Raw genomic sequence first — 25,580 nt, 5'->3', positions numbered from 1 at the left:
TTGCATTTCCCTGATGACATATGATATGGAGCATCTTTTCGTAGGCTTATTTGCCATCTGTGTATCTTCTTTGGTGAGGTATCTTTTAAGGTCTTTGGTGCAATTTTTTATTGGATTGTTTATTTTCTATTGTTTAATTTTAGGAATTCTTTGGATATTTTGGATAAGTTCTTTATCAGATGTCTTTTGAAAATATTTTCTCCTAGTCTCTTCTAGCTTTTTTTTCTCATTCTTTCATTGTATTTCACAGAGCTTTAAAAATTTAAAGGAAGTCCAAATTTAATGAATTATTTCATGTATTGTGACTTTGGTGTTGCATCTAAAGAGTCATCACCAAACTCAAGGTTATCTAGGTTTGTTTCTATGTTATCATCTAGGAGTTTTATGGTTTTGTGGTTTATATTTAAGACTGTGATCCATTTGAGCTAATCTTTGTGAAGAGTGTAATGTCTGTATCTAGATTCATTTTTTACAATGTGGTTTTTCAGTTATTTTGGGTTATTATTTATTCCATTTATGAATAAAGGTTGAAAATATTATCTTTTCTCCATTGTATCACCTTTGGTCCTTTGTGAAAGATTAGTCTATTTCTGGGGTCTCTTTTCTATTCCACTGGTCTCTTTGTGTATGCTTATACCAATACCACATTGCTTTGGTTACTATAGCTTTATAAGTTTTGAAGTTGGGTAGAGTTGGTCTTCCAACTTGTTCTTGTTCATCAGTATTGTGTTTCCTCATCTGGGTCTTTGGCCTCTTCATATAGACTTTAGAAGCAGTGTGTCAACATCCACAAAATAACTTGTTGGGATTTTGATTGGAATTGCATGGAATCTATAGATTATCTTGGGAAACTGAGGTATTGGCAGTATTGTTTTCTTATCTATGAACATGGAATATTTTTCCATTTAATTAGTTCTTGATTTTGTTGACTGGAGGTTTATAGTTTTCCTCATATAGCTCATATAGATATTTTTAAATATTTAGATGTATTTCATTTTTGTGGCTGCTAATATAAATGGTATTGTGATCATGTCACCTATGTTAAAAGACAGTTTTATTTCTTCCTTCCCAATCTTTATGCCTTTTATTTCCTTTTCTTATCTTATTGCATTAGGTAGAGATTCCAGTATGACATTACAAGGCAATAGTGAAAGGGAACATCTTTGCTTTGTACATGATCTTAGTATGAAAACTTCAAGTTTCTCATCATTAAATATAATGTTAGCTGTACATTTTTTGGTAGATATATTCTTTATCAATTTGAGTAAATTTCCTTTTATTCTTAGTTTACCGAGAGTTTTTATTGTGAAGGGTGTTGCATTTTGTCAATTACTTTTTCTATATCTATTGATATGACAGTTAATCTTCATAACAATTTTCTTGTGACTGATATTGCTATATCCACTTTACAGATGGGGAAATTAAGGCTTAGCAGTGAAGTAACTTTCCAGTATTTTCTACAATTACTGGTGGAACCAGGATTAAAACTATAATTGTTTAATCTTCACTACAATATGCTGCCTTCTAGTGTTTACTGTCAATCTTGACTCATTGGCCTGAGGTAGTAGGAAAAATAGATTCTCTCATCATGAATCTCATCAGACTAAATAGCCTATCAGTATTAAGCTGTATACTTATTCAAAATACAGATGATTCTCATTATTCACAGATTCTGTATTTGTGAACTTGCCTACTTGCTAAAATTTATTTGTAACCCCCAAATCAATACTGAAGGCACTTTTTTTGGTCATTCACAGGCATGTACTGAGTAGCAAAAATTTTCAGTCATTCAGTGTGTTTATTCCAGGTCTACATCAACCAAGGTGATGTTCTGCTTTATTATTGTAGCTCTCATACTATTTGTAGTCTACTTTGTGCCAACATTTTTTGCATTTTGTGTTTTCTTTTTGGTGAATTCATTGCTTAAAATGGCTCTGAATGTAGTGGTAAAGTTCTGTTATTGTTCCTATATACAAGGAGGCCATTAACAGTGCTATTGACCATGAATTCAATGTTAATGAATCAGCAATATGTATTAAATGAAGTATCTTTCAGTGGAAACATACATAAAATAAAATTTATGAATTCATCCGTTTACAAAATTATTGTGACCAGAGGCTCACAGAAACCTAACCCTGTATTTCCTCTGGGAACAATGGCTCAATATCTGCTGATTTAATGTTTGAAGAGATTTTATAGGACATAACTACCAAGAATAACAAAAACCAACTATATATGGTTTCACTGTTCTTTGTAATGGTGTATTTGCAGAAGTGGATTTCTTGCCCTTGGATTAAAGTTCTGCTGTGGTATAATTTTATTAGTTGCACTAAATTCTCTTCAGGGATTCGTTCATTTTCTGTAAGCCACTGTATTAGGTTCTTATTGATGCTTTGACAAGTTACCACAAACTTAGTAGTTTAAAACAAACAAGTTAATTTTTTTACAGTTTTGGAGATCAGAAGTCCAAAATGGGTTTTATAGGGCTAAAATCAAGGTGCCGTCAGGATTGCCTTCTTTCTGGAGGCTCTAGGGGGAAATCTTTTTCAGATTCTAGAAGCTGCCTGCATTCTTTGTTTCACAGCCCTGCATCACTCCAAATTCTGCTTATGTCATCATGTGAAATCTCGGACTCTCCTGTCCCCCTCTTCCAGTTACAGGAACATTTGTGATTGAGGACATCAGCTTGTAGCCCTGTAAATTATTTGCTCCCTAGTTCAAATTCATTTAAGTATAGTACTGCTTAAAGTGAAAGACATTTTTTTCTTTGCATCTTGAAAGAATTGCTGATTAGATTCCATGTGTGGGTAGCACAATGTTCTGGCACTTACGATGCTGTCACTGTTGTCTTGTTTTGATTCCTGTTTCTAGCCCACTGAGCCAAGTCAGACCATTTGTATGTCCAGAGAAGGGTTTATGCAGAGGATGGCAGAGATTGTTGGCTGGGGCACAGAGGAAGAATATGGGGAACTCTTTGACAAAGTGGATGTGGCCCAAGATGGCTTCATTAACTGGGACAAGCTGACTTCATTTATGCTGCTAATTCTTTATGAGAAAGATGAACAAGAGAAGGCGACTGTGGTTCCACGGTGGAAAGACCTTGAGTTCCTCCCAGTGAAACACAAGGACACCATTCAAAAAGTAATTTTCTTAAAAAGTTCAAGTCGTTATCTGACCATCAGTAAGGAAGGCTTATTAGGAATCTGGAGAGAGAATTTAAAGCTGCAAGAAACACTTCCCATCACTTCAGACGCCACCAAGCTTAAACACCTGTGGGTTACAAGTCTGGTTTCTCTGGAAAATGTAAACAAGGTACCAAGGCTTTATACTTGTCAAAGGGGACAAAATGATGGGGCTGGGCTCCTGATGAATATTAAGTATGACACTAGCAGTAACAGAGAACTGCATTACTCTCCTGTGCCTCTCATATGACCTGGAGGGAATGCAAGTAGAGCCAGGTGAGCTACTTGATTTCCCAAGCTGTTCTCACAGGTGTCTTTAAGTGACATGGCTGATAGTGACTCAGATTCTTGGATCTGTCCCAAATGTGACCATGCTGCTTTACCAGACAATGAGAACTTTAAGACTCTGGTGTATAGCAGAGTGGACCCGTATGCAGAGCTGAGAGGCTGTGACAGCTCGCACATGGTCACAGGTGACCGCCTGGCAGATTCTGGCCACTGTACTAGTCAGTTTCTTAATTCTGATGGGTAGGGCCCAGTCAGTCCAAATCTCCTCCTATAACTGTACCTATGAGCAAAATAACAAACTGGAAGGAAAATCAATTTGCAAGGGAAGGATGCAGCTTAAAGTATTTTCTATATTAAGTATTTTATATTAAGCTGATGGTAAATTTTATTATGAAAAATCTTAAGAACACACGTAACAGCATTAAGAACTGATATCCACCCTTAACCATTTCCAGTTCATGGCTGATCTTGTTTCATTTATATCTCCCCTGTCTTGAAATTCAAAACATCCAATCATTTTATCTGTATGTATCTCAGTATTTCTAAAATATATATATATATATATATTTTTTAGTATAACCATAAAAGCCCTATCACATTTAATATCAATAGCGATGATTACTTAATGTCAAATACGCAGTCATGTACCTATTTCTTTGTCTTACTATTTTTTAAGATTGTTAATTGTTTGTTTGATAGTGCTTTGAATCAAGATCTGAACAAGGCCCAGACACTGAATAGTTGACATGTCTCTTTCGATCTACATGTTTTCCTCCAATCCATCTCTTGTTTATCCTTGAATTTTGTTGTTGTTTTACTGTTAATGTTTTTGTTAAAGAAACTAGGCGTTTATCCCTTAGAGTTTCCAATAGTCTGGATTTGCAGACTGTATTTACATGGGGTGGTTTAATCTGTCCACTTGTTCCCTGTGTTTTCAGTAGATTGGTAGTCACGTCTAAAGCCTTGATCAGTTTCAGGAAGGTTTGTTGTAGAATAAGAGTTCCTCAAGGAGGCACGAACTGTTTGGCTGTCTCTCTTCTTGGCATGTTAACAGTTATTGCTGATTATTTCTAGATCCATCAGTTTATTAGGGACTTCAAGATGATGACATTCTAATTTCCTCTTCCTTTATAAATTGGAATACCTCTATAAAAAGAAATTACCCTTGTCAATTATTTAGCTACCATGTAGTACAAAACTGTTAACAAAGGCAGGATAAATGCCTAATTCTTTACTTTTATTTACCAGTACTCAAAAAAATGTGCTGGTTTTCTAATATCCTCCGAAGATGAAAAATTAATCCTACTACCATTATTGTTATCAACATCATTACAAACTCATGAGTTTAAACAAGGTTGATTTATTTCTATCCCCTAAGTTATTATCCCATCCTCCAAATTGTACCATCTTTGGACAGAGGAACTAATACAAGTCAGCTTCTGAGTCTCTTTTAATAGAATCCTAACACTTTTTGAAAGCCTCGTTGTTCCGTGGTTGACAAGATGTTCCAGGGTCATCTTGTATATTTATTATGCCGAACCTCAAATCAGCTATTTCTCCAAACAGACAGGTTCTTTTTAGTGGGAAATTGTATCCTCTCCTGCGTGGAGTCATAAGAATCATCATCATCATCATTAGCTTTCCATGGACACACCCTGTTCTGTGAATCTTCTCAAGATCAACCTGAAGTGGGTATTATTCCCACTTTTATAATGAGAGACTAGGTGATCTGCCCTAGGTCACACAAGATGTAGTCAGTGTTGCAAGATTTGTAAACAAGGCAGCCTGATTTCAAATCCCATGCTTCCAAGCCCTTGCTGTTTCCATAGAGGTAGCTGATGTCATATCCAGTTCCTTTTTGCTAAGGATCTGGTGTTAATGCTTAACTGGCATGGATTAAAAGGTAGTTCTAGTCCAACTGTGTTTTTAATCTGGGTAGAGCATTCTGTTATCGTGTATTGTGTGTGCTCTTATATTATGTAACGATTATGTTGTTTTTTTCTTTCCAGGACTGATAACTAAATCTTAGCTTTCCTTTTGTCATTATTCAATACAAAAATTTAAATAATGTGACTTTTTCTACTTTTTATAAAAAGAAGTTTGTTGAGATTAAAGTGTACAAAATACACTGCACATATTAAAAGCATCCAAGTTAATAGATTTTAATATATGAATATACTTGTGAAAAATTAGCAGTACCATGAGAATAATGAACATATTCATCACCCTCAGAACTTTCCCTGGGCCCTATTGTAATCCCCATCCAACCCCTCCCATCCCTCCTCATTAAGTAACCCCTCATGAGCTCTGTCACTCCAGATTAGTTTGCATTTTCTAGACTTTTATACAGCTGACATCATACAGTGTATACTTCTTTTTTTGTCTGACATTTTAACTTGGCATAACTGAGATACATCCATGTTGTTGGATATATAATAATTTATCTTTTTATTGTTGTATAATATTCCATTGTGTGGATACAGTACATCCTCACCAATACTTGGTATGATCAGAAATTTTTCCTTAATTTTAGCCATGTTAATAAGTTTGTATTTTATCTTATTGTGGTTTTTATTCATGTTTCCTTAATGACTAACAATGCTAAGCATATTTTCATGTATTTATTTGCTACTTGTATTTCCTTTTTGGTGAAGTCTTAGTTCAAATCTTTTCCTCCTTTTTTATTGGGTTTATTTTGCTATCATTGAGTGTTGAGAGTTCTTTATATACTCTGGTTGTATATACATTTATTGGGAGGACAATTTACAAATATCGTATCCCAGTCTATTTTTTTGTCTTTTCATTTCAACACTGCCTTTGTAATTTCATTTCAGATTGTTATTGCTAGTGTATCAAAATACAGTAGATTAAAAAAAATGATCTTATATCCTGTAACTTTGCTGAGCCTGTTTATTAGTTCTAGTCATTTTTTTTGTCCCTCTTGATTCTTTAGGATTTCCTATATAAAAGATCATGTCATCTACTAATAGAGATAGTTAAACTTCTTCCTTTCCAGTCTTGTTGCTTTTACTTCTTTTTGTCTAATATCCCTGACTAGAAATCCCAGTGCAGTGTTGAATAGAAGTGGTGAGAATGAACACCCTCAGCTTGCACCTGGTCTTAGGGAGGATACATTCAGTTTTTTTACCACTAAGTATGATATCAGCTGTGGGTTTTTGTTTTTGTCTGTGCTCCTTATTGGGTTGAAGAATTCCTTTCTATTCCTGCTTTGTTGAGAATATTTTTTATCATGAGAATGTGTTGGATTTTGTCAAATGCTTTTGTTATATCTACTGAGGACATCCTACAGTTTTTGTCCTTTATTCTATTATTATGGTGTATTACATTGATTGATATGTGTATATTAAACTAACCTTGTATTCCTGGCATAAGTATCACTTAGTATAAGTGTAATCTTTTTTTTATATTTCTGGGTTCCTTGTGCTAATATTTGGTTGAAGACTTTTGCATCTGTATTCATTAGGGATCTTCATCTTTTGTTTTATTTTCTTATGATGTCTTTGTGTGGTTTTGGTATTAGGATAATAGTGGCCTAATAAAGTGATTTGGGAGTGCTCCCTCCACTTCTCTTTTTTTTTTGGGAAAACTTTTAAAATTATTGGTGTTAATTCTTTAAATATTTTGTCAAATTTATTAGTGAAGCCTGGTATTTTCTTTGTGGGAGACTTTTTTTTTATCAATTCAATCTTTTTTACTTGTCATATGTATGCTGAGAATTTCTATTTGTTCCTTAGTTAGTTTAGGTAGTTTTGTGTTTCCAGGAATTTGTCCATTTAATCTAGGTTATCCAGTTTGTTGGCACACAGTTGTTGATGGTATTCTCTTATAATCCTTTTTTATTTCTATAACATTGATAGTAATGCCCACTTTTTCATTTCTGATTTTAGTAATGTGTATCTTCTCTCTTTTTTGCTTGGGTAAGTCTAGCTAAAGTTTTAGCAATTTGATTGGCAAATTTATTTACCCTTTTGAAAATAGCTTTCAGGATTTTATCTGACTTAGGAAAGGTACTTACAGTTTTTAATCAACTGATTTTTGTGACAGCTTCTGCTTGCTTTGTGAAACATGGTGTGCATAGTTTCCAGTGTGACTCTGTGTGGCAGCTGTCTCTGCCTTTGTCCTGTGTGATTAGTCATCTAGTCTCCCATGGATGGAAGCATTTGGTGGGTATGTGAAGTGGGGAGAGAGAAGAAAGCATGTTCAAATGCCTGTAATGAGAAGAACTTTTTCTTCGCTAGAGTCCACAGTTAGAATAAAACACCTCTGTGCTACCATGCTCTACTTCTGTAATACTGTCACTACTGTATATACTCAGGGATTTGCTGTCTGATTTGGTGCTAAGATTTGCATCTCTGCTTCCCATATTGATTTCACTAAACCCATCAGAGTTTCTGATTCTCTCCTTTTCTACTTTAGATAGCAGTGGCTTTTACAAGTAAGGAGATTTGTTTCTATGACCTGCTGTCCAAAGAAGAATTTCCTTGTCAGTATAAACTCCAAGGCCTGAAAGGAACACCAGTTTGCATGGATTATTGGTATGACCCTCTTGATGCCAATGAATCAATCCTTTCTTTTGGGGACATAACTGGAAAGGTAAGTGAAGGAAGGAAAGATTGAACATTATGATTTAACCATCAAACTGTAGCTCAGTATAGAACTAGAATGCAATGAGCATGACCACTTAACTGAACTATATTATAGATTATAAGGCCACACAAGATGGACACAGAAAAGATGGATTAGGTCACATTTCCTTTTTCTGTTTATGAAACCCAATATTCATTGTGGTTTTCTTGTCTATCTATAGTCTCATTTTCCTTTATCAGAAATAAAATTGCTAACTTTTTTCATTATAGGATGCTTACTCTATTAGATCCCAATGTTAAAAAGCATCAAATAATAAATGTCTGAAGTTATAACTTTCAAATTAATTATTCTGATTTTCATTAAAAAGGTTTCAGGCTTCTCTTTACTAGCCTCTTGGGAAGTGCCTATTTCCTGTGTCATGTAACAAAGGGACAGGCATTAGAGAGGGCTGCATGAAAACCCAGACATTGGATACAATGATTTCTGTCTTCCTATCAAATTCCACCTGACCTCTGAAAAATTATTACTTACTGAGTGACCCTAGTATGCCTGTGAACTCTGAAGTAGTCTAATTTGAACAGTTTTCTTTCGTAACTGTGAAAGCTTTTCATTCTTACTGTTTTTAATGACACATGTATCATAAAAGCAAAAAATATACTGCTCTTGGTAATTGCTTTACAAACCTTATAGTTCTGTCTTTTAATGTAACTGCCAGTTTTTATTAATTCAATATCTATTCCTTGTTAATCTTAAAGAACATAGGATGTTTTTTACAACAGTTATCCTGTCCATGTTCACCTTCCTTTCAATGTCTCTCTGAAGGTTCAAGCACTTGCTTTCACTGCAGCCTTGATTTCCCTGTTTGAACATCCTGTGTGTGCACATGAAGATGCAGAAGCCACTGTGACCATTAACTGGGCAGAACTGCTCTCTGGATCTCAGAAGTGTTGTTACATATTAGAGCATAAACTTCATCATGGAGATTGGGTCAGGCAAGGTACTGAACTGGAAAAGTAATGAGAGAAATGGTCACTTTTGACTTCTACATTTATATTCTTTGAGGAAAATGTTTTGCACAAAATGTTCAAGTCTAGAAACCAGTAACTGGTTCTCCAGTGGTTTTGGCCTGGACTCTCTGCTATCCCCAGAACACTAGCAGGAATTCTTTCTTTCTTTTCATTCCTTCCAAAATTTATGCCTCATACAATTAATTCAGGTGAACCGTGCACTCAAGAAATCTCAGGAGAAGGGATAAAGTTGTTACAGAATCCATTTAACTTCAACCCAACTCTGATCCTAACTAATCTCATTGAGTCACTTTTGAGGCTGCTTAATAAAATAATTTAACAAGGTCCCTCAAAACCACTCCTTTGTATTCTTTATATTCTCATAGAAACTGTATTAGTTTGACGGCCTTCAAAACAAAATATTCTTAATTTTCTTTTCTCTCTTTTTTGACATGATGACTGAGTTCCTCTGATATAATGTAGTTGAGTGGCAGTTCTGTGTGATAGTACTATGTCATAAGACAGCATCTATAGAAAGCCAGAACTTTCTTGAAACCTAGTTGTCAATGAGTTTATTATATTATTATTATATGTTTTTCATAATATGCCTAATTTTCATAAAATTTGCCTCTGATGGCTTAAGATCCAAATGTGCAATACATGCTCTAATACCTCTTTTGGTAAAGACACTAAAGACTATGATAATTTTCTCACTTCTAAATTGCTACATTAAATAATGCCCACTGAAATGAACAATCTAATTGACTGTTACATCATAGGTATAGTCCTAATATACTTTGAAGAAGAGACAGTCAGAATGGACCCACTTGTTGACTTTTATGGTAGTTTTACCTTTTTGGGGTTTTTAGGAGGTTGGGACTAATTCTAGTTTGCATGGATTATTGGTATGACCCTCTTGATGCCAATGAATCAATCCTTTCTTTTGCTTTTTTTTCAATATGAATCATACCACGTGTTTGGTACTTTCTATCCATCCTTTAATTCTGGCATGATATTAGCTGTGGGAAAAATGAAAGGTGGGTTTTTTTGGTCAGTGTATGTGACAGACACAAAATTATGTGTTATGTTTTCACAACATGGAAACAAGAATCACAGCACTAGGATCTGAAGAGAGCTTTTGCAGGTGCTTCCAAACAAGTATGGTATTTTAATGTATAAACCAAAGACAAGATAGGATATAGTAATAAAATGATAGCTCTTGAAATATTGAAGTAGGTTCCTTGAAGTTTAGTGCATTATTTGAATTCTGTGACCTTAATTTGATGTGGATAAATACAGAGAGCTGCCAAATAGAATCCTGCTTTTGAAAAGGTTGGAGATATATATACAGTAAGTAAGGTTTTAAAACTGAGATTGTTTTTTTCTGAATGTGAATAATGTATAAATACTCTCTTCAGACTCAGGAAAAGAATAACAAATTCTCATATTAGATCCTATCACAATTTCATTTAAATCAAAAACCAGCCCTACTGGTAGAGTCACCTGCTGAGGAACACATGTCTGTTAAGTTGTAGGACAAGCATCTGTCTCTAGATCAGTGTGAATTCATTGCTCATTGTGTTTCCAACATATCATTTTCTTGTTTGTGGTTCCCTCATCTACTGACAAGATAGCACAGGAACTTAGTTTAGTATCAGCAGTAGAGATTCACCTCTGTGACCTAAGGAATCTGACTTTGGAGTCTGGCCTCTAGAACAGTGCAAGTAGAAACTGGTTACACAAAAGTTTTATATATATAAAAAAATTAGGACTCTTTGCTATTTTAATTTGCATTATAGGTTTCTTAGGCCTTTGAATCAAACTCATGTAATCAATTGGATAATATTGGAAAGAATGGTTGAAAAATTTACTTTAGTCAGTTTATTTAAATTGTAGACTTGATGTGTCAATCAATCAACAATTATTTATTTATCTTTATGTGCTTTTAAATTGCCTGAAGCATTGGAGACTGTAGAAGAAAGATTAATTATAGGCTTAACCATCAAGACACTTAATATATGAAAAATAATTAAAGATTAATGTAAAATAGTTTATTAGAACATTGTATTGACACTGAAAGTTAACTACTAAACCGTATAAATGAGATTTGGACTTCTAGCATAATTCTTAAGCAGGAAAAGCCATGAGAGAAAGCTTTCAAGGTGGGGTAGTAGTTGATGGATAGGTGGAGGGAAAAAGAGAGCATGGTAAACATGAGTAAATGTAGATAAGCAGGTGTAACAATGATGGAGGGAGACATAGACATGAATAGATTAGACACTGAATATTGAGGAAATAAAAGTGAATAGGCCTTACAGAGACATATGTTGGAAGGTCTTGTCAACCAGGCCAAGTTCACATTTGATAGAAATGAAAGAAGAAGCACTGAAGGTCATTTATTTATTTATTTATTTATTTATAAGATATCATTGATGTACACTCTTATGAAGGTTTCATGTGAAAAACATTGTGGTTACTACATTCACCCATATTATCAAGTCCCCCCCATACCCCATTGAAGTCACTGTTCACCAGCATAGTAAGAAGCCACAGAGTCACTACTTGTCTTCTGTGTGCTACACTGTCTTCCCCTTGACCCCCATCCACCACACCGTGTGTGCCAATCTTAATGCCCCTCAATCCCCTCCTCCCTCCCTCCCCACCCATCCTCCCCCACCCCTCCCCTTTGTTAACCACTAGTGTCTTCTTGGAGTCTGTGAGTCTGCTGCTGTTTTGTTCCTTCAGTTTTGTTTCATTGTTAGACTCCACAAATGAGGGAAATCACTTGGTACTACTTGTCTTTCTCTGCTTGACTAATTTCACTGAGCCTAATACCCTCTAGCTCCATCCGGGTTGTTGGCAAATGGTAGGATTTGTTTTCTTCTCATGGCTGAATAGTATTCCATTGTGTATATGTACCACCTCTTCTTTATCCATTTGTCTACTGATGGACACTTAGGTTGCTTCCGTATCTTGGCTATTGTAAATAGTGCTGCAGTAAACATAGGGGTGCATATGTCTTTTTGAATTTGAGATCTTGTTTTCTTTGGGTAAGTTCCTAGGAGTGGAGCACTGAAGGTTTTTGAAGAAACTTGGACAGTCCTTATGCAGACAGCATTTAGGAAAAGTTTATTTGGTAGTTTGTCCAGCATAGGTTGGAGGACAAAGAAAGAAATTGCAATTACACTGAAGAGTTAGAAGGCTTTTGATCATGAGAAAATGGAAATGATAAAGCAAAGAGAAAACAGCAACTCTCTGACACAAGACTCTTTAGGACTTCAGCCCTGAAAATGTGGAATAATGAGCCGTTTTAGAATGTCCTACAAAGACTTCAGTTTCCAGGTGGGAAATGTTCTGTTTGCAGATCACAGATGCTCTCCTGGGCCCAGTGTTGACTCTTCGCAGCTTGCCTCATCAATGTTGACTACTCCCAAAGGATTCTTTACCCTGAGGTACTCCAGATCCTGCCACTTAAGAAGAGTCTTTCTGGCAATATTGTCCCTGAAACTTCCCTTACCTTTGCCAAGCTCCTTATTTTGCCTCTGCATCATCTAATTTTGATGGACTCCTCCTTGCATGATTTATACGATTCTCCATTTTGGCTTTGCTCCTGGGTTTTTCTTTAAAATCTTGCTTTCAGATACTGCTTAATCTGTGAACCAATCCTAAAGATTTCTAAACCTACACCAGAATTTTGGTCCTGCCTGTCAGAACCTTTCAATCCCAGGAGGAAACTTGGTTGCCTCCCATGTAAATCACATTTATACAAATACGGAAAATTAAAACAATTTTCTTAGGAGAGGCAATACGTCCTTTATTCTTCTTAGTGTCTACTCCAACAGTAGAATGTTTTGTCAGATTTTCTCTTTCTCATTGATTTTAAGCAATTCGATCGGTATGTGCCTCAGTTTTCTTTGTGTGTGTGTATGTGTTTATGCTGCTTGGAATTCATTGAAATTCTTGGCTATGTGGACTTAATAGCTTTCATTAAATTTGGAAATTTTTCTATTATTATTTTTTCCAAAGTGTTCTGCTTTACCTCTTTTTTTTTTTTTTTTCTGGGACTCCAATTATGTGTGTTTTAGATACTGTGTGCTTGATATTGCTCTGCACGTTAAGGGGGCTTTATTCACTTTTATTCAGTCTTTTAAAAAAATATGACTATGTTTCAGTTTAGTTAGATTCCATTTTTGTGTCTTTAAGTACCTGGTCTTTTCCTCTGAGATACTGCACAGAAGTTTCAAAGGATGGGGCTGCCTGTCTTGGTGGCCAGTCTGCCCAGTGTGGTGCCTCAGGGGTGGGGGCCTTACAGAGCTCTGTGGTGTGGGCTGTACCCAGTGGGGCAAAGACATTGGTAGGGCCTCTTCAGAGAGCTGCAGCACGGGGGTGGGGGGTGCTGCCACGGCATGGACAGCAACCCACTGAGCCAGGGGTAACAAGGCCATGCCAGTTGGTTTAGAAAGCAGGACATCAAACAGAAGAGGATCATTCTTGAGCTTTCAGTTCACTGAGTTTTCCCTGTTAGGTTCTGTGTGGACGTAGTCCTACTGCCCTTTCTTCTTTCCTGTTTCTCTCTTTTGGGATGAGAAAGCCCTTCATAGGCTTGTCCCACCATTGTATTTTGGATGCACAGTGATTTGGTTTGGTTTCACAAATTCACAGCACAGAGAGGACTTTGTCTCAGGATGAATTACATCCAGAGTCTTACCCATAGCTGATTTAGATGATATTTAGATGAGACTTTGAACTTAGACTTTAGGGTTGATGCTGGAATGAGTTAAGACTTTGGGGACTTTGGAAATGTATTTTGGGTATTTTGCATTTGAGAGGACATGAATTTGAAGGGGGAGGTGCAGAAAGTTTTGGATTGGGTGTTTGTGTGTCTCCCAAATTCATATGTTGAAATCCTAACCCCTCAATAAGGTCATGCTTTTGGGAGGTGGTTAGGTCCTGAGAGTATGTCTCATCAGTGGGATTTGTGCTTTTATAAAAGAGACCCAGGTGAGAACACGGCAAGAAGTAGGCCATCTGTGACCAGGAGGAGGGCCCTTCTCAGACGCTGAATCTGTCAGTGCCATCAGCTTGGATTTCCCAGCCTCCAAAACTGCGAAAAATAAATGTTTGTATTTTAAGCCACCCATCCTGTGTATTTCATTATAGTGGCCTGAACAGACGGAGATGTTGGGTAAATGTTATTGTAAAGTATTTCAAAAGAAAGATACCAAAAAAAATCTTGCTATTTGTAGTTTTTATTCTTTGAAAAGTAGGCATTCTTTATGTTTAAAAGAAAGTGAGAAAAATATTTTTATAGATAATGTATAGTTTAATACTATGTGAATGGATGTGGAGGAAAAAAGTAGAGGAGAAGGTAATGCAAAAAGGGGAGTAGAGAATGGAAAGGTGAAGTCTCTAAGATTCTCTCTTATTTCAAATGTTATGTTTGAAGCTCACAGGTACCTCTGAAAGGAGGACCTACTTAGTCCTAACTGATGAATGAATGCCTTTCCCCAGATTTAGCAATGGAGATGTAGAAGCTTAAACACAAGATTTTTTGGTTGGTTTGCAGCTCAGTTATTTTCACCCAAGAAGAAGGGAGGAAACGCTGAAATGAGGAGGAGGAGGAAGGCAGGCTGGAGTCGAACATAGGACAGTGAACTCAGTAATGAATATGTTCCTTGGTCTGCAACACTTACTCTCTCAGGGTCAAGCACCCAAAGGTTGCTTTGATTTGATGCTCTTTTTACCCCAGCAATATGAGTTGATATTCTCAGAACTTCTCAGAAAATAGTTTTGCTAATTTTCTACTCAGTGTGAGAAAGGAATATGCAATTGAGGAAAGAAAGAAATACATGAGCAAGTATGGTAATCATGCTTCACTGAAGCTAAGGATAGAGTATAAAATTGGGATATCAAAGGAAAAACAGTTTGGGACCGAAGAGTTTTAGCTTACCGCTTTAAGGTAAGGTTCATATTTCTTATTTAAGACTTTGAAGGAGTAATGTTTTCATCTTGTCCAAGTGGTTCTATGTTATATTTTAATGGAAAGAAAAATAATTACATTCTGAAGTGCATAGAGTAAGTATGGAGAATTTGGGCAAGAGTGCAAAACATAAACGTCTCGAATCTCAGAGAATTTCCCTTTTTGTGGCCCCCAATAAATGCCTTCTCACACAGACAATATTACTGGAAGTCTTGGAAACTGTAGCCTAAAAGAGCAGTTTTAGAAGAGTAAACACTGAATAACCAACAACAAAAATCATTGATCTTTTTTTTTCAATTTGGAAGGTATTTTGTCCCCTTTGTTTGACCATGTCCAGGAGAAGGGACACAGCATTTTGAACTGAGATACAGTATCACTAATTGCTGAGTTAATTAATACAGCTGTGCCAGAGAACTTAGAATACAGATACCAAGTTGCATTTCATTAGAGGGAACTTGATAATTGTTAGGGACTAAGTTTGGTGTCCTGCTTGTGTCTTGTTCTACCTCTCTGCATCTAAATTGGTTCAGACAAAAAGATGGTGCACCACTAAGTGAACAAGAACAGGCTGCCCTTCCTTGCTAGTCCCCTTGTTGTGTTGAAATAAGCTGTGAGTCAGTGGTTTAGGCTTGAAGAAAGAGTCTCTTCCTGCAGCTTATTTGATAGCACAGTGGAAGGTAATACCCATTTGTATCATGAAAATGGAACTAATCAGTATTTTGAAAAATTATTAATTAAATTAATTGCATTATTATTTTTTAATGTGCCTAGCAGTGAGCAATTAGATGCATTTTGATTTTTAAAAATGGAATGGAAAGGGTTGTTCTTTCCATCTTTCTTCTTTGAAATAATAGTTGCTCAGAATATAGAGATCCCTGTGGTGGTCTCAGACAGTGTGACTACAACCTCAAAATAATAAATGCAGCTGAAAATCAACTCCCTCATATAAGAAAGCATCAAAGAAAGTTCAGGGTAGAGTGCTTTCCTGAGTCACACAGCTGTTAAAGTAAAAGGCTGGAAAATGATAAGAAATCTTAGTTAGAAATAGCCCAATTTTCTAACCCTGCTACAACTCCTATCTGTTGGCAAATGATTACTCTAGTTTATTCCAAGTGCATGCAGTAGTATTACTTGATTTTTAGGTATCACTTTTCATTTTTAAGTCACTTTCTCACATTAACTAATTGGTGTTGCACAGGTTCGATTAATTGATAGCACAGTCGAGGACAAGGATGGATGGCAGTTTCCTTTAATGCCTTTTTATGACTTAGTGGCAAGAGAGTGGAAGAGTTGCAAGTGAGCATCTTAATGCACAGACATGATTAAGTTGTCTTTTCTCCCTCAAAATATTATCTAAAGGTAATAAAAAAAAATATTTTCCTCTACCAATCCCCAAACTCACTGAGAATATGATTACATTTTATCAGCTCATCCCATTCCCTAACTTGATATTTAAAAATTTTTTCATCATAACCTATTATCATCTCCTTTCCTGCCTTTAAGAAGGTGGGAAAACATCTTTATTTATCAGCTGATTTGATTTTAAAGAAATGGCTTGGCTCTCAATTTTTAGTCAACATTCTCAGGAGCTCTGGCATTCTCCAACTTAATCAGAAACAAATCATATCTCGGTTTAGGAATAAAGTGTGAATTGTTGAGTCTCCAATATGTAACATGACAGGCCCTTGAATGTCACTTGGTAACCCGCAGATTCAAATATTACAGCAATACTTTGAATACCAGAGCAAAATGTGCTTCTTGATATATCTTTCTTCATAAACTCAAAATTAAAGATGATACTTGGATATAATGTGGGAACATAAGACAAACTAATTTTCTGGGTAGAAAATTGTATTTTATTTGGGTTGTGCTGTTATGGTATTATGGAATATCCAAGATTTAAAGATATAGTTATACTGTTTGTTGTATACTTTAGATCTTGCAATATTGCTTCACTGAGTTGAGTTAGAATTTTAGTTGAAACGTAGCATTTTCTGTAAACAAGGGAATTTTTCAGCAAGGTTGCTTCCTAACAAGAACAATTTTCATCCGAATGTGTACTGTTGGCATTCCTGTAAAGCAGCAGCAGTAATCCAGCCCATCGTCAGGGACCATCACGCCTAGTGAGGCTCGAAGGACTCAGCTTCATAAGAACCAATCATTTCTTGGGTCCCTCCTTCCCCCCTTCCTTCTTTCCTTTCCTCCCTTTCTGCTCTTTTTATCTCTGTCTCTATTTTTTTTTTTAGAAGGAAAGACAGTAGATGAGAGAAAAGGATGGAGAGAGAATGAAACAGAGGAATACTGCTCCTCAGGGGCTAAGTGGCATAGAAAAGTGAGATAGGGAAAGGGAAGATTCAAGGTGAAGTGGGGTCTTGGTCTGGGACTGAGAGGATGGCTACTTAAATGTAGTTGTCAATAGACAGAACCTCAGTTCGGGACCTGGCAGGCTCACGGGCAGTGGGACTTAGTAGAAAAGACAGTGATTGGTTTCATAAGTTCAGGAATGCTGGTAACCCATTGGGAATTGTCATTCAACAGTGCCACCTCTTGGTTCTATGTAATAAGCAGATCAGAAATATTTCCAAGAGCCATTTTATTGAAGCTATACAAAGTTACAACATCTGCCTTTGTGTGAGGCATCCCCTTAAGGTTAAATCAGAAATCCTTCAACTCAGGGACACAGATCATTGAGCAAAATGCTAGGAGAACTTCCACCTAACCGTGGGTATAGTGGCTTAAAAGTTGGTGGAAGAGCAGCTGTGGCTATTGGCCTTTTGGCCCATGTGAGTCTGATAGGAGTGGGAAGGTCCTCCTGACAAAAGGCAGGATCATTTTCCTTGCACGGGAAATGGGATTTTGCTCAACATCTGCTGTAGGGTCATCGGAAATGCAGGAACAGCCTTTTGCCCAAGTCTCTAGCTGTGTTTTGTGAATCTTAGCAGGGTATTGAATCCCGGTCATCCTACTCTCAAACATTCTAGACCAGTAGTAATTTAAATAAACCATAATTTATGCACAAGCTGGACATCTGAAAGCACCAAATGACTGCTAAGCTCCTGTCTGCCTGTTTCAGTTCCCAGGAGGAAGAACCCAAAATTTGGCCAATTACTCATTTTACATCTCCAGAATCCCATATGATTATTGTGATCAATATTCTTTCCTGCCATGTGTTCCAATTAAAACACTTTTTTCAAGGTATTCTTAGATTGGGTAAAAAGTTCAAATGCAGATTTTGCTGTAATTTCTCTCTGTAAGTTCTTTAGTAGAAGGTGGGAGAAGGTATCAGTGAGGAATTTTCTGTGTCAGATTGTGTCATAATCTGAGTTTAATTTTCAACTTCATATATTTCAACAGTCAATTCTACTCATTTCTTTTGAGAAATCAACTAATGATCATTTTCCTTTTTTCATCAGTTACTTACAATGCATCTTTAGATGCTATCATTTCCAGTACAACCAGCAATACAAATACTATGGTACTAGCATGGAGAGAGAAATCAAAAAAGCATCTTAAAGTGACATCCTTCAACATTGCCCAGGGCATTCATGCTTTTGATTACCACTCTCGGCTCAATTTAATTGGTATGTAAAATAAATCATGGTAACTATGAGGGCCTCATCAACAGTCTGGGATGCATATCTGTATGCATGGAGGCTCTCCACCTTGTTGCTTTATGGCCAGGGAGACCAACTTGAGCAGCTCATATTTTATTGCCTGAGAATGTCTAATAATGATGCATTATGATGGGCAACGTATATGAACTACATAGGAGTGAAAATATGAGGAAGTGCCCCAATGCTTTAATTAGTGTTTTTATTAGAATTGGTGGGAGATGTAAAATGACATAGAGAAATAAGACAGTTTGTGCAGCGTCTGCTATTCTGCCATCTTTGTAATTCAAATACATCATTTTCCCTGCTACTACATACACATATGTGCACATGCACACACACATACAGCCGCATACACACACACAATATCTGCGAATCATAGAACATTTTCACCTTTCAAGTACAACCTCTAATGCTTTTTGAAAAATTTCAGATTATCCTAAACTAAAGCTTTAGTTTGCTGTATGAGAGTTCTTTTTTTTTTTTTTATGTAAAAGAGTACATTTTACCTGAGGAAATAAACCATAAATATTTTCAGGCATTAACTATTTAAATAAAATATTTAGACATTTTGAAAGCTGATAATTTGATATGTATGATATTAGTTCAGGCATTGTAAAAAAATGATATTAAAAAATTGATAGTGTTGTTACAGAGAAAACATACATGGTGGAGTGGGTCATATTAATCTTCATTCAATAATTATCCTTTATAGAAACAGTATTGATATCAACGAGAGGGCTGAGTCTCTGAAATCCCTAACAATTAAAGTTGCTACTCATGGTAAAAGATAATTTGACTATGAATCTAGGAATACGGCAACATCAAACTTTCAAGGAATTTTGTAGATTTATTAGAGGAGACTCAGGGGTTAGCAAATTGACTTTGGGACTCATTATCAACCATTTCATAGCTTCATTGATTACTTATTTCAACACCATTATGCTGACCACTAATTTGTGCCTGGCAGAGTGCTGGAAATATAAGGACATGTAAACATGGCCCCAGAGTCAGCCCCAAAGAAGGGAGTGGTGAAGAGGGCTCTACTGAGTTTCCACAGCCCTGAAGAAGCACTGTGCCCTCTGCTCTTGATGTGCCCCTGGACACAACCAATTCATGTGCAAGAATACCTTATTGTCTCAATAGAGCAGGTCAACTTACTGCTTGCTTGCTTGCAAATATACTAGATGGTGTACACGAAAGTGAAAATCATTTGTTTCCTTATATGTTTTCATTAATTTGGAAACTTTAAATGTTATTTTAGTTCTTTCTTGCTCCTGGGATAACTTTCACATGGTCTACATTCCTAGGCTCTGTTGGCTGGAGAGGCAAAATATCAGGACTGGGTAGCAGGTCTTTGTGTCCTCCTGGTTGGGCTGCTGGTTGCCTCCTAGATGGGACTGTATTGTCCTTTCACCTCAGGCATACTCCTTCCAGTGACAGAACTCATGCCCTATTACCCTGGGCAATGACAAGCTTCTCCTCCTTCAAGGAAGGGTACTTTAGTGCTTAGAAGGCATTTATCAGCCTATAGATATGTGATATACTCATTAAAAAAAACGCTATGTGTTATTCGTGTTATGAAAAACATCATTTTCTTTCTGATTTCTAATTAGCAACTGCTGGCATTAACAATAAAGTTTGCCTTTGGAACCCCTATGTTGTCTCTAAGCCAGTTGGTGTCCTTTGGGGTCACTCAGCCAGTGTAATAGCTGTCCAATTCTTTGCTGCAAGAAAACAACTTTTCAGCTTCTCCAGTGATAAAGTAAGTAACATTGTGCATTTATTTATTTAATTTATTTAATTCTGCTTCCCCAGTCCCTACCCAAATCTATCTTTGGTCCTCAATTCTTCTAAGATTTTAAAAATATACCGACTAATTACAATGTCTTTGGAATTCGGCATGTACTGACTAATTACAATGTCTATGGAATTTGATATTTGGAAATGATATTGAATGGCAACTTAAGAATAGTCCTGGACAACTAGACAAAGTTTTTCATTAAATTTTTAAAACCATGTACTCAGATTTAATTTTATTGGGCACTCAATAGGTCACATCTTGAAATTTTCCAAAGTTCTCACTAACTCAATAGAAAAAAAAAAATGAAATGGGATGAGGAAATGCTATTTTGGTAAATCACAATTGACACAGCCAATTAGCTTTTGTTATTGTGATACTGAAGAGAGTAAGTTGGAAATCAAAGTTAATATAAAGAATTTCAAATACATTAAGAACATCTCAAGTATATCAGTCTGTTTCTGTATGATGATATTATTGGGATACGTTAAATACAGTGGAAAAAACTTAACACTAGAACCACACTGTACAGGTTGAATCCTGACCAGATTATTTACTACTTATATTCTTTTAGGAAAAATTTCTTAACCTCTAGTAATCTTGTCATTGCCTTCTTAGTGAAACTTCCATTTTATATAATGCGTGACTTACTGATCCAATTAACATGTGACAGATTTCTAGACACTTGGTTGTGAAGAGAAGGGGAGGACAATAGACTTATTGGGGCAGCCTGTTGAGACTCTCAGTGAGTCTCGCTTATTATTTTGTTCTAAAGTGATATGTGTAAAAGTAAAATTAAATAGAAATTCATATTCAACTCTTTAGCTTCACCCCATCTGTAAGTTCGGCCAAACTCGCTTACTTTATTGTATTATCATGTAAATCTCCCTTTCCTTTAAACTTCACCAATCAACTATCAATTCTGGATTCTACCATCAAAATGCAATTATCAGCTTCACCTCTCCTTCTTGGCTGTCACTGTTCTAATTCAAAATCTCATCTTCTGTTGCCCAAAATATTGCAAAGTTTTCCTGGCTTGTCTCCCTGCTTTCACACTGGTCTGATTCCACGCTCTACTGCTAATTTAGTGGTTTGTAGGAAAAAATCTTCAATATATCATCTTGCACTTAGTCTAAATATCAAGTCTAAAATTCCCAAGTATTTATACAAAGCCCTTCTCCCGTCTCCCCATCCCACTCCACTTCCTGCTTTTTCTTCCGTCCATTTAGCGCTCCGGCGTCCTCAGACCTTTGGTTGTCCCGTCTGTGCTGCCCCGTGACTCTGCAGCATGCTCTCCTTCTGCCTTCAGTTCCCTTTCCTGCATGATCAATTGGCAAATGCCTAATTATCCTCAGCATTTCAGACTTTTTGGAGTCTTTCATGCAGACCTAGGTGTTTCTTTCTCTGCACTCCTGCTTCACCTGTGTCTCTCATTAGAGCATGAATCCTGTTGCACTAAAATTGTTAATGTGCTTCTTCAAGCAGAGTCAGTCTCCTTTCACCCCGTATACTTGGTATCCATCAAAGTGCTTGGCATCTTGTAATGTTTGTTCAATGATTATTTGTTACCAATTTGAAGAGAAGACATATTATTGTGATTCTAAAGTACCAAAGAAACTCAGAGTGAGACCTTTCTTGATGCCCAGGTCATATTTAGTTCTATTTTTTTAGATCTTTTAGTGCTTTGTTCTAATTTTTATTATTGAATTTAAATAATCTCACTTGTATACTCAAGGGTTGTCTATGTTATTGTATCTTACACTAGATTATGAGTGCTTAAAGGCAAAGATAATTTGTTGCATTTGTTTTTGTGTTTCCCAGGACCTAGCATAAATTAATGTATCTGTTGAATGTGACTTATACAATAGTGTACTAAGAGGATGCACATGAAGATTCATAACTATATCACTTTTGAATTGTGCTGTACACATAGTAGGTCCTCAATAAATCTTAGTTAAATGAATAAATTCTTATCAAGTATAAATACGAAAGGAATAACAGGCATTTTATCTTTAGAGAATTTCCTGGAAGGTTTTAGAACTTTAAAAGCAAGTGAAAAAAGTCAAAATTGATTGTGTACAGCTATCATCAATGTTGATACTACCTGACCTCTTGCGAAGCCATTTTATCATTCTATTTTTGCTTTGACTTTTAAATCATTACATTATAATAAAGCTTGTCATACTGTCTTTCACATTAGTCTAAATCCACTTAACTATGATAAATGCATAACAATCTCAGTTTGTATGTCTTCACAACAGCAGGGCTTTCTGCTACCAGGTTAAACCTTTGCTTTATTGCCATAAAATTTGTGATTGTACTGGGGTTAAGTTAGGGAACAGGGAGCATGTTTTAGTCAATGGGCTGCTAAATTAGATGATTTTCACACCAAAACAACTTAGATCTAAATAATTTCCTCCAAAAATGATCCAAGACCAGTTCTTTTTTTTGAAGATTGCTCATTCCTACTTTCCAGTGATGATTAAACAATAAGTTTATCCCTATAGAATTGGGTATCATAACTAAACAATGGTTCAATTGCATTTTGCTTTGGACTACTAAACTGTCTCCTAAAATGGCAGCCACTGATGGCAAGGACTTGCAGAGAACCAGTAACTTGGTCGTTTGAGGAGGAATCACCATGGAAAGTAAAAAGATTTTCAAAACTTTGGGGAAATCTCTCTGCTGGGGTTGGCATTCCAACCAGGGAGCCTGATTCAGCTTGTCTGTTGCTCCTAACTCTTCTCTCCTGGGCTACTCATTCTGATTTGACCATCAGAATAAGATCCATTTGTAATTTAATCCTTTGTTTGAGGTTCTGATTTTTCTCAGAGCCTGGTTCCAACATTGTAGACCCAGGATTGGTAAAGGAAACACAAAGTCAGACTTCTGTGTTGGTGACTACATCTTACCTGCTTATCTTCCTTTCACTTCTGCACACCGCCCCTCCACAACTTCCTTCTGTCCATCCAGAAACAAACCCAGTTTCATTTTGTCAAATAATACAAGTAAATGGAATCATGCCCTTAAGTAAAAATTATAAATGACAAAGCATACAGTACAGATAGTGAATATTCCTCTTGCTCACTTCCGCTTCCAATCAATTCCTCTCCGAAAACATAGCTATTAACATTTGATGTGTAACTTCTCATGTTTTTATTAAATATTTAATATATTACATATTATGTTATAATAATATGTAGGATTATATTATTATATATGTCATCCTATGTGTATGTGCAAATACAAGGTAGTATTTATTATTCATTTTTAAACGGTTCCACAGTAGACATACTTTTCTGCAACTTGGTTTTCTTTAAACAGTATCTCCTGGAGACCTTTCTGTGTTAGTACATAGATCTGAATTTTTACCTTCTATTAGTAATTCATAGTATGAATGATCATAACTTTAATTATTCAGTTACCTATTGATTATGAGAGATCTCATTTCAAATTTTTTCTGTTATAAACTAAGATACCACACACACACACACACACACACACACACACACACACACACACACATCTTTAAGACTACAGTAGTCGATTTTTTTGTGAAAAGTTCCTAGAGGTAAGTTCCCAGAGGTGATCCTACTGAGTCAACAGGGATGCTCTTTATAAAGGATTTTTGTAAATATTGTTGTTGTAGAGCCAGAAACATTGTACAATTGGTACACTCATTAGAGGTGTACAGAGATGCCTGTTTTCCCACACTTTGGTCAATAATGGATACTATTAATGTGTTCGACTTTTTTTGGGAATCAATGGTCAAAAATTAGAATGAATTTATTTTTCAAATTTCTTGATCATTTGTATTTCTTGTGTGTGCATTATCCAATTATGCCTTTTACCTGATTGACTGGACTGTCTTTTTCTTATTGATATGTAGTAGTGTGAGAAATACTTTGTCCTTTTCAACATATGGTACAAATATTTTACCTCTTTCAGCCATGTATCTTTTATTTTTCTTATTCAAAAGTTTTTAATTTTTAAGAAGTTGAGTTTAAAATAATTTTCTATATGGCTTTGGATTTTGTATCTAGCTTAGGAATAATTTAAAAAAATTTTTTATTAAGGTATTATTGATACATACTCTTAAGAAGTTTTCACATGAGAAAACAACTTCGTTACTACATTTACCCATATTATCAAGCCCCACCCATACCCCAATGCAGTCACTGTCCATCAGTGCAGCAAAATGCCACAGATTCACTATTTGCCTTCTCTGTGCTACACTGTTTTCCCCATGTTCCCCTACACCATGTGGACTAGACATAATACCCCTCCATCCCCTTCTCCTTCCCTCCCCACCACCCTCCCACACCCCTCCCCTTTGGTAACCACTAGTCCCTTCTTGGAGTCTGTGAGTCTGCTACTATTTTGTTCCTTCAGTTTTGTTTCATTGTTATACTTCACAGATGAGGGAAATCATTTGGCACTTGTCTTTCTCCACCTGGCTTATTTCATGGAGCATAATATCCTCCAGCTCCATTCATGTTGTTGCAAATGGTAGGATTTGTTTCTTTCTTATGGCTGAATAGTATTCCATTGTGTATATGCACCACACCTTCCTAATCCATTCACTTACTGATGGACACTTAGGTTGCTTCCATATCTTGGCTATTGTAAAAGGTGCTGTGATAAACATATGGGTGCATATGTCTTTTTGAATCTGAGAAGTTGTATTCTTTGGGTAAATTCCAAGGAGTGGGATTCCTGGGTCACATGATATTTCTATTTTTAGGTTTTTGAGGAATCTCCATATTGCTTTCCACATGGTTGAACTAGCTTACATTCCCAACAGCAGTGTAGGAGGGTTCCCCTTTCTCCACATCCTCGCCAGCAATTGTTGTTCTTAGTCTTTTCGATGCTGACCATCGTAACTGGTGTGAGATGATATCTCATGGTGGTTTTTGTAAGATAAATTCTAGACAAAATAAGCAGGCAATGAGAGGCAACAAAGGACCAGGCAGTTGATTTGAGCGCAATTCCCGGGTGATGTTCTGCGGTCTGGGTATTACAGGCTGGGGAAGTCACACCCGGTCAGGGAGGTGGGGGCTTATAAGGGATTAGGAGGGGGAGGAGTGGGCAAGCTATCCTAGG

General features: G+C 36.3%; 1 protein-coding gene across 2 annotated transcripts in view; it reads left to right on the top strand.

Moving 5' to 3' along the window:
- Nucleotides 1-25,580, top strand: part of WDR49 (WD repeat domain 49) — a 141,943-nt gene that overhangs the window by 28,506 nt on the left and 87,857 nt on the right. For both annotated transcript variants that reach the window (XM_036898385.2, XM_057499808.1), the window contains exons 2-6: nt 2,872-3,312; nt 7,908-8,084; nt 8,901-9,075; nt 18,479-18,646; nt 20,293-20,441. In XM_036898385.2, coding sequence (XP_036754280.2) covers nt 2,872-3,312; nt 7,908-8,084; nt 8,901-9,075; nt 18,479-18,646; nt 20,293-20,441 — 1,110 coding nt within the window. The remainder of the gene's footprint in view (nt 1-2,871; nt 3,313-7,907; nt 8,085-8,900; nt 9,076-18,478; nt 18,647-20,292; nt 20,442-25,580) is intronic.

Source organism: Manis pentadactyla, chromosome 1 (assembly GCF_030020395.1).
Source record: "Manis pentadactyla isolate mManPen7 chromosome 1, mManPen7.hap1, whole genome shotgun sequence".
In the NCBI taxonomy this organism is placed as follows: Eukaryota; Metazoa; Chordata; class Mammalia; order Pholidota; family Manidae; genus Manis; species Manis pentadactyla.
This window is presented reverse-complemented; position numbering and strand designations above follow the sequence as displayed.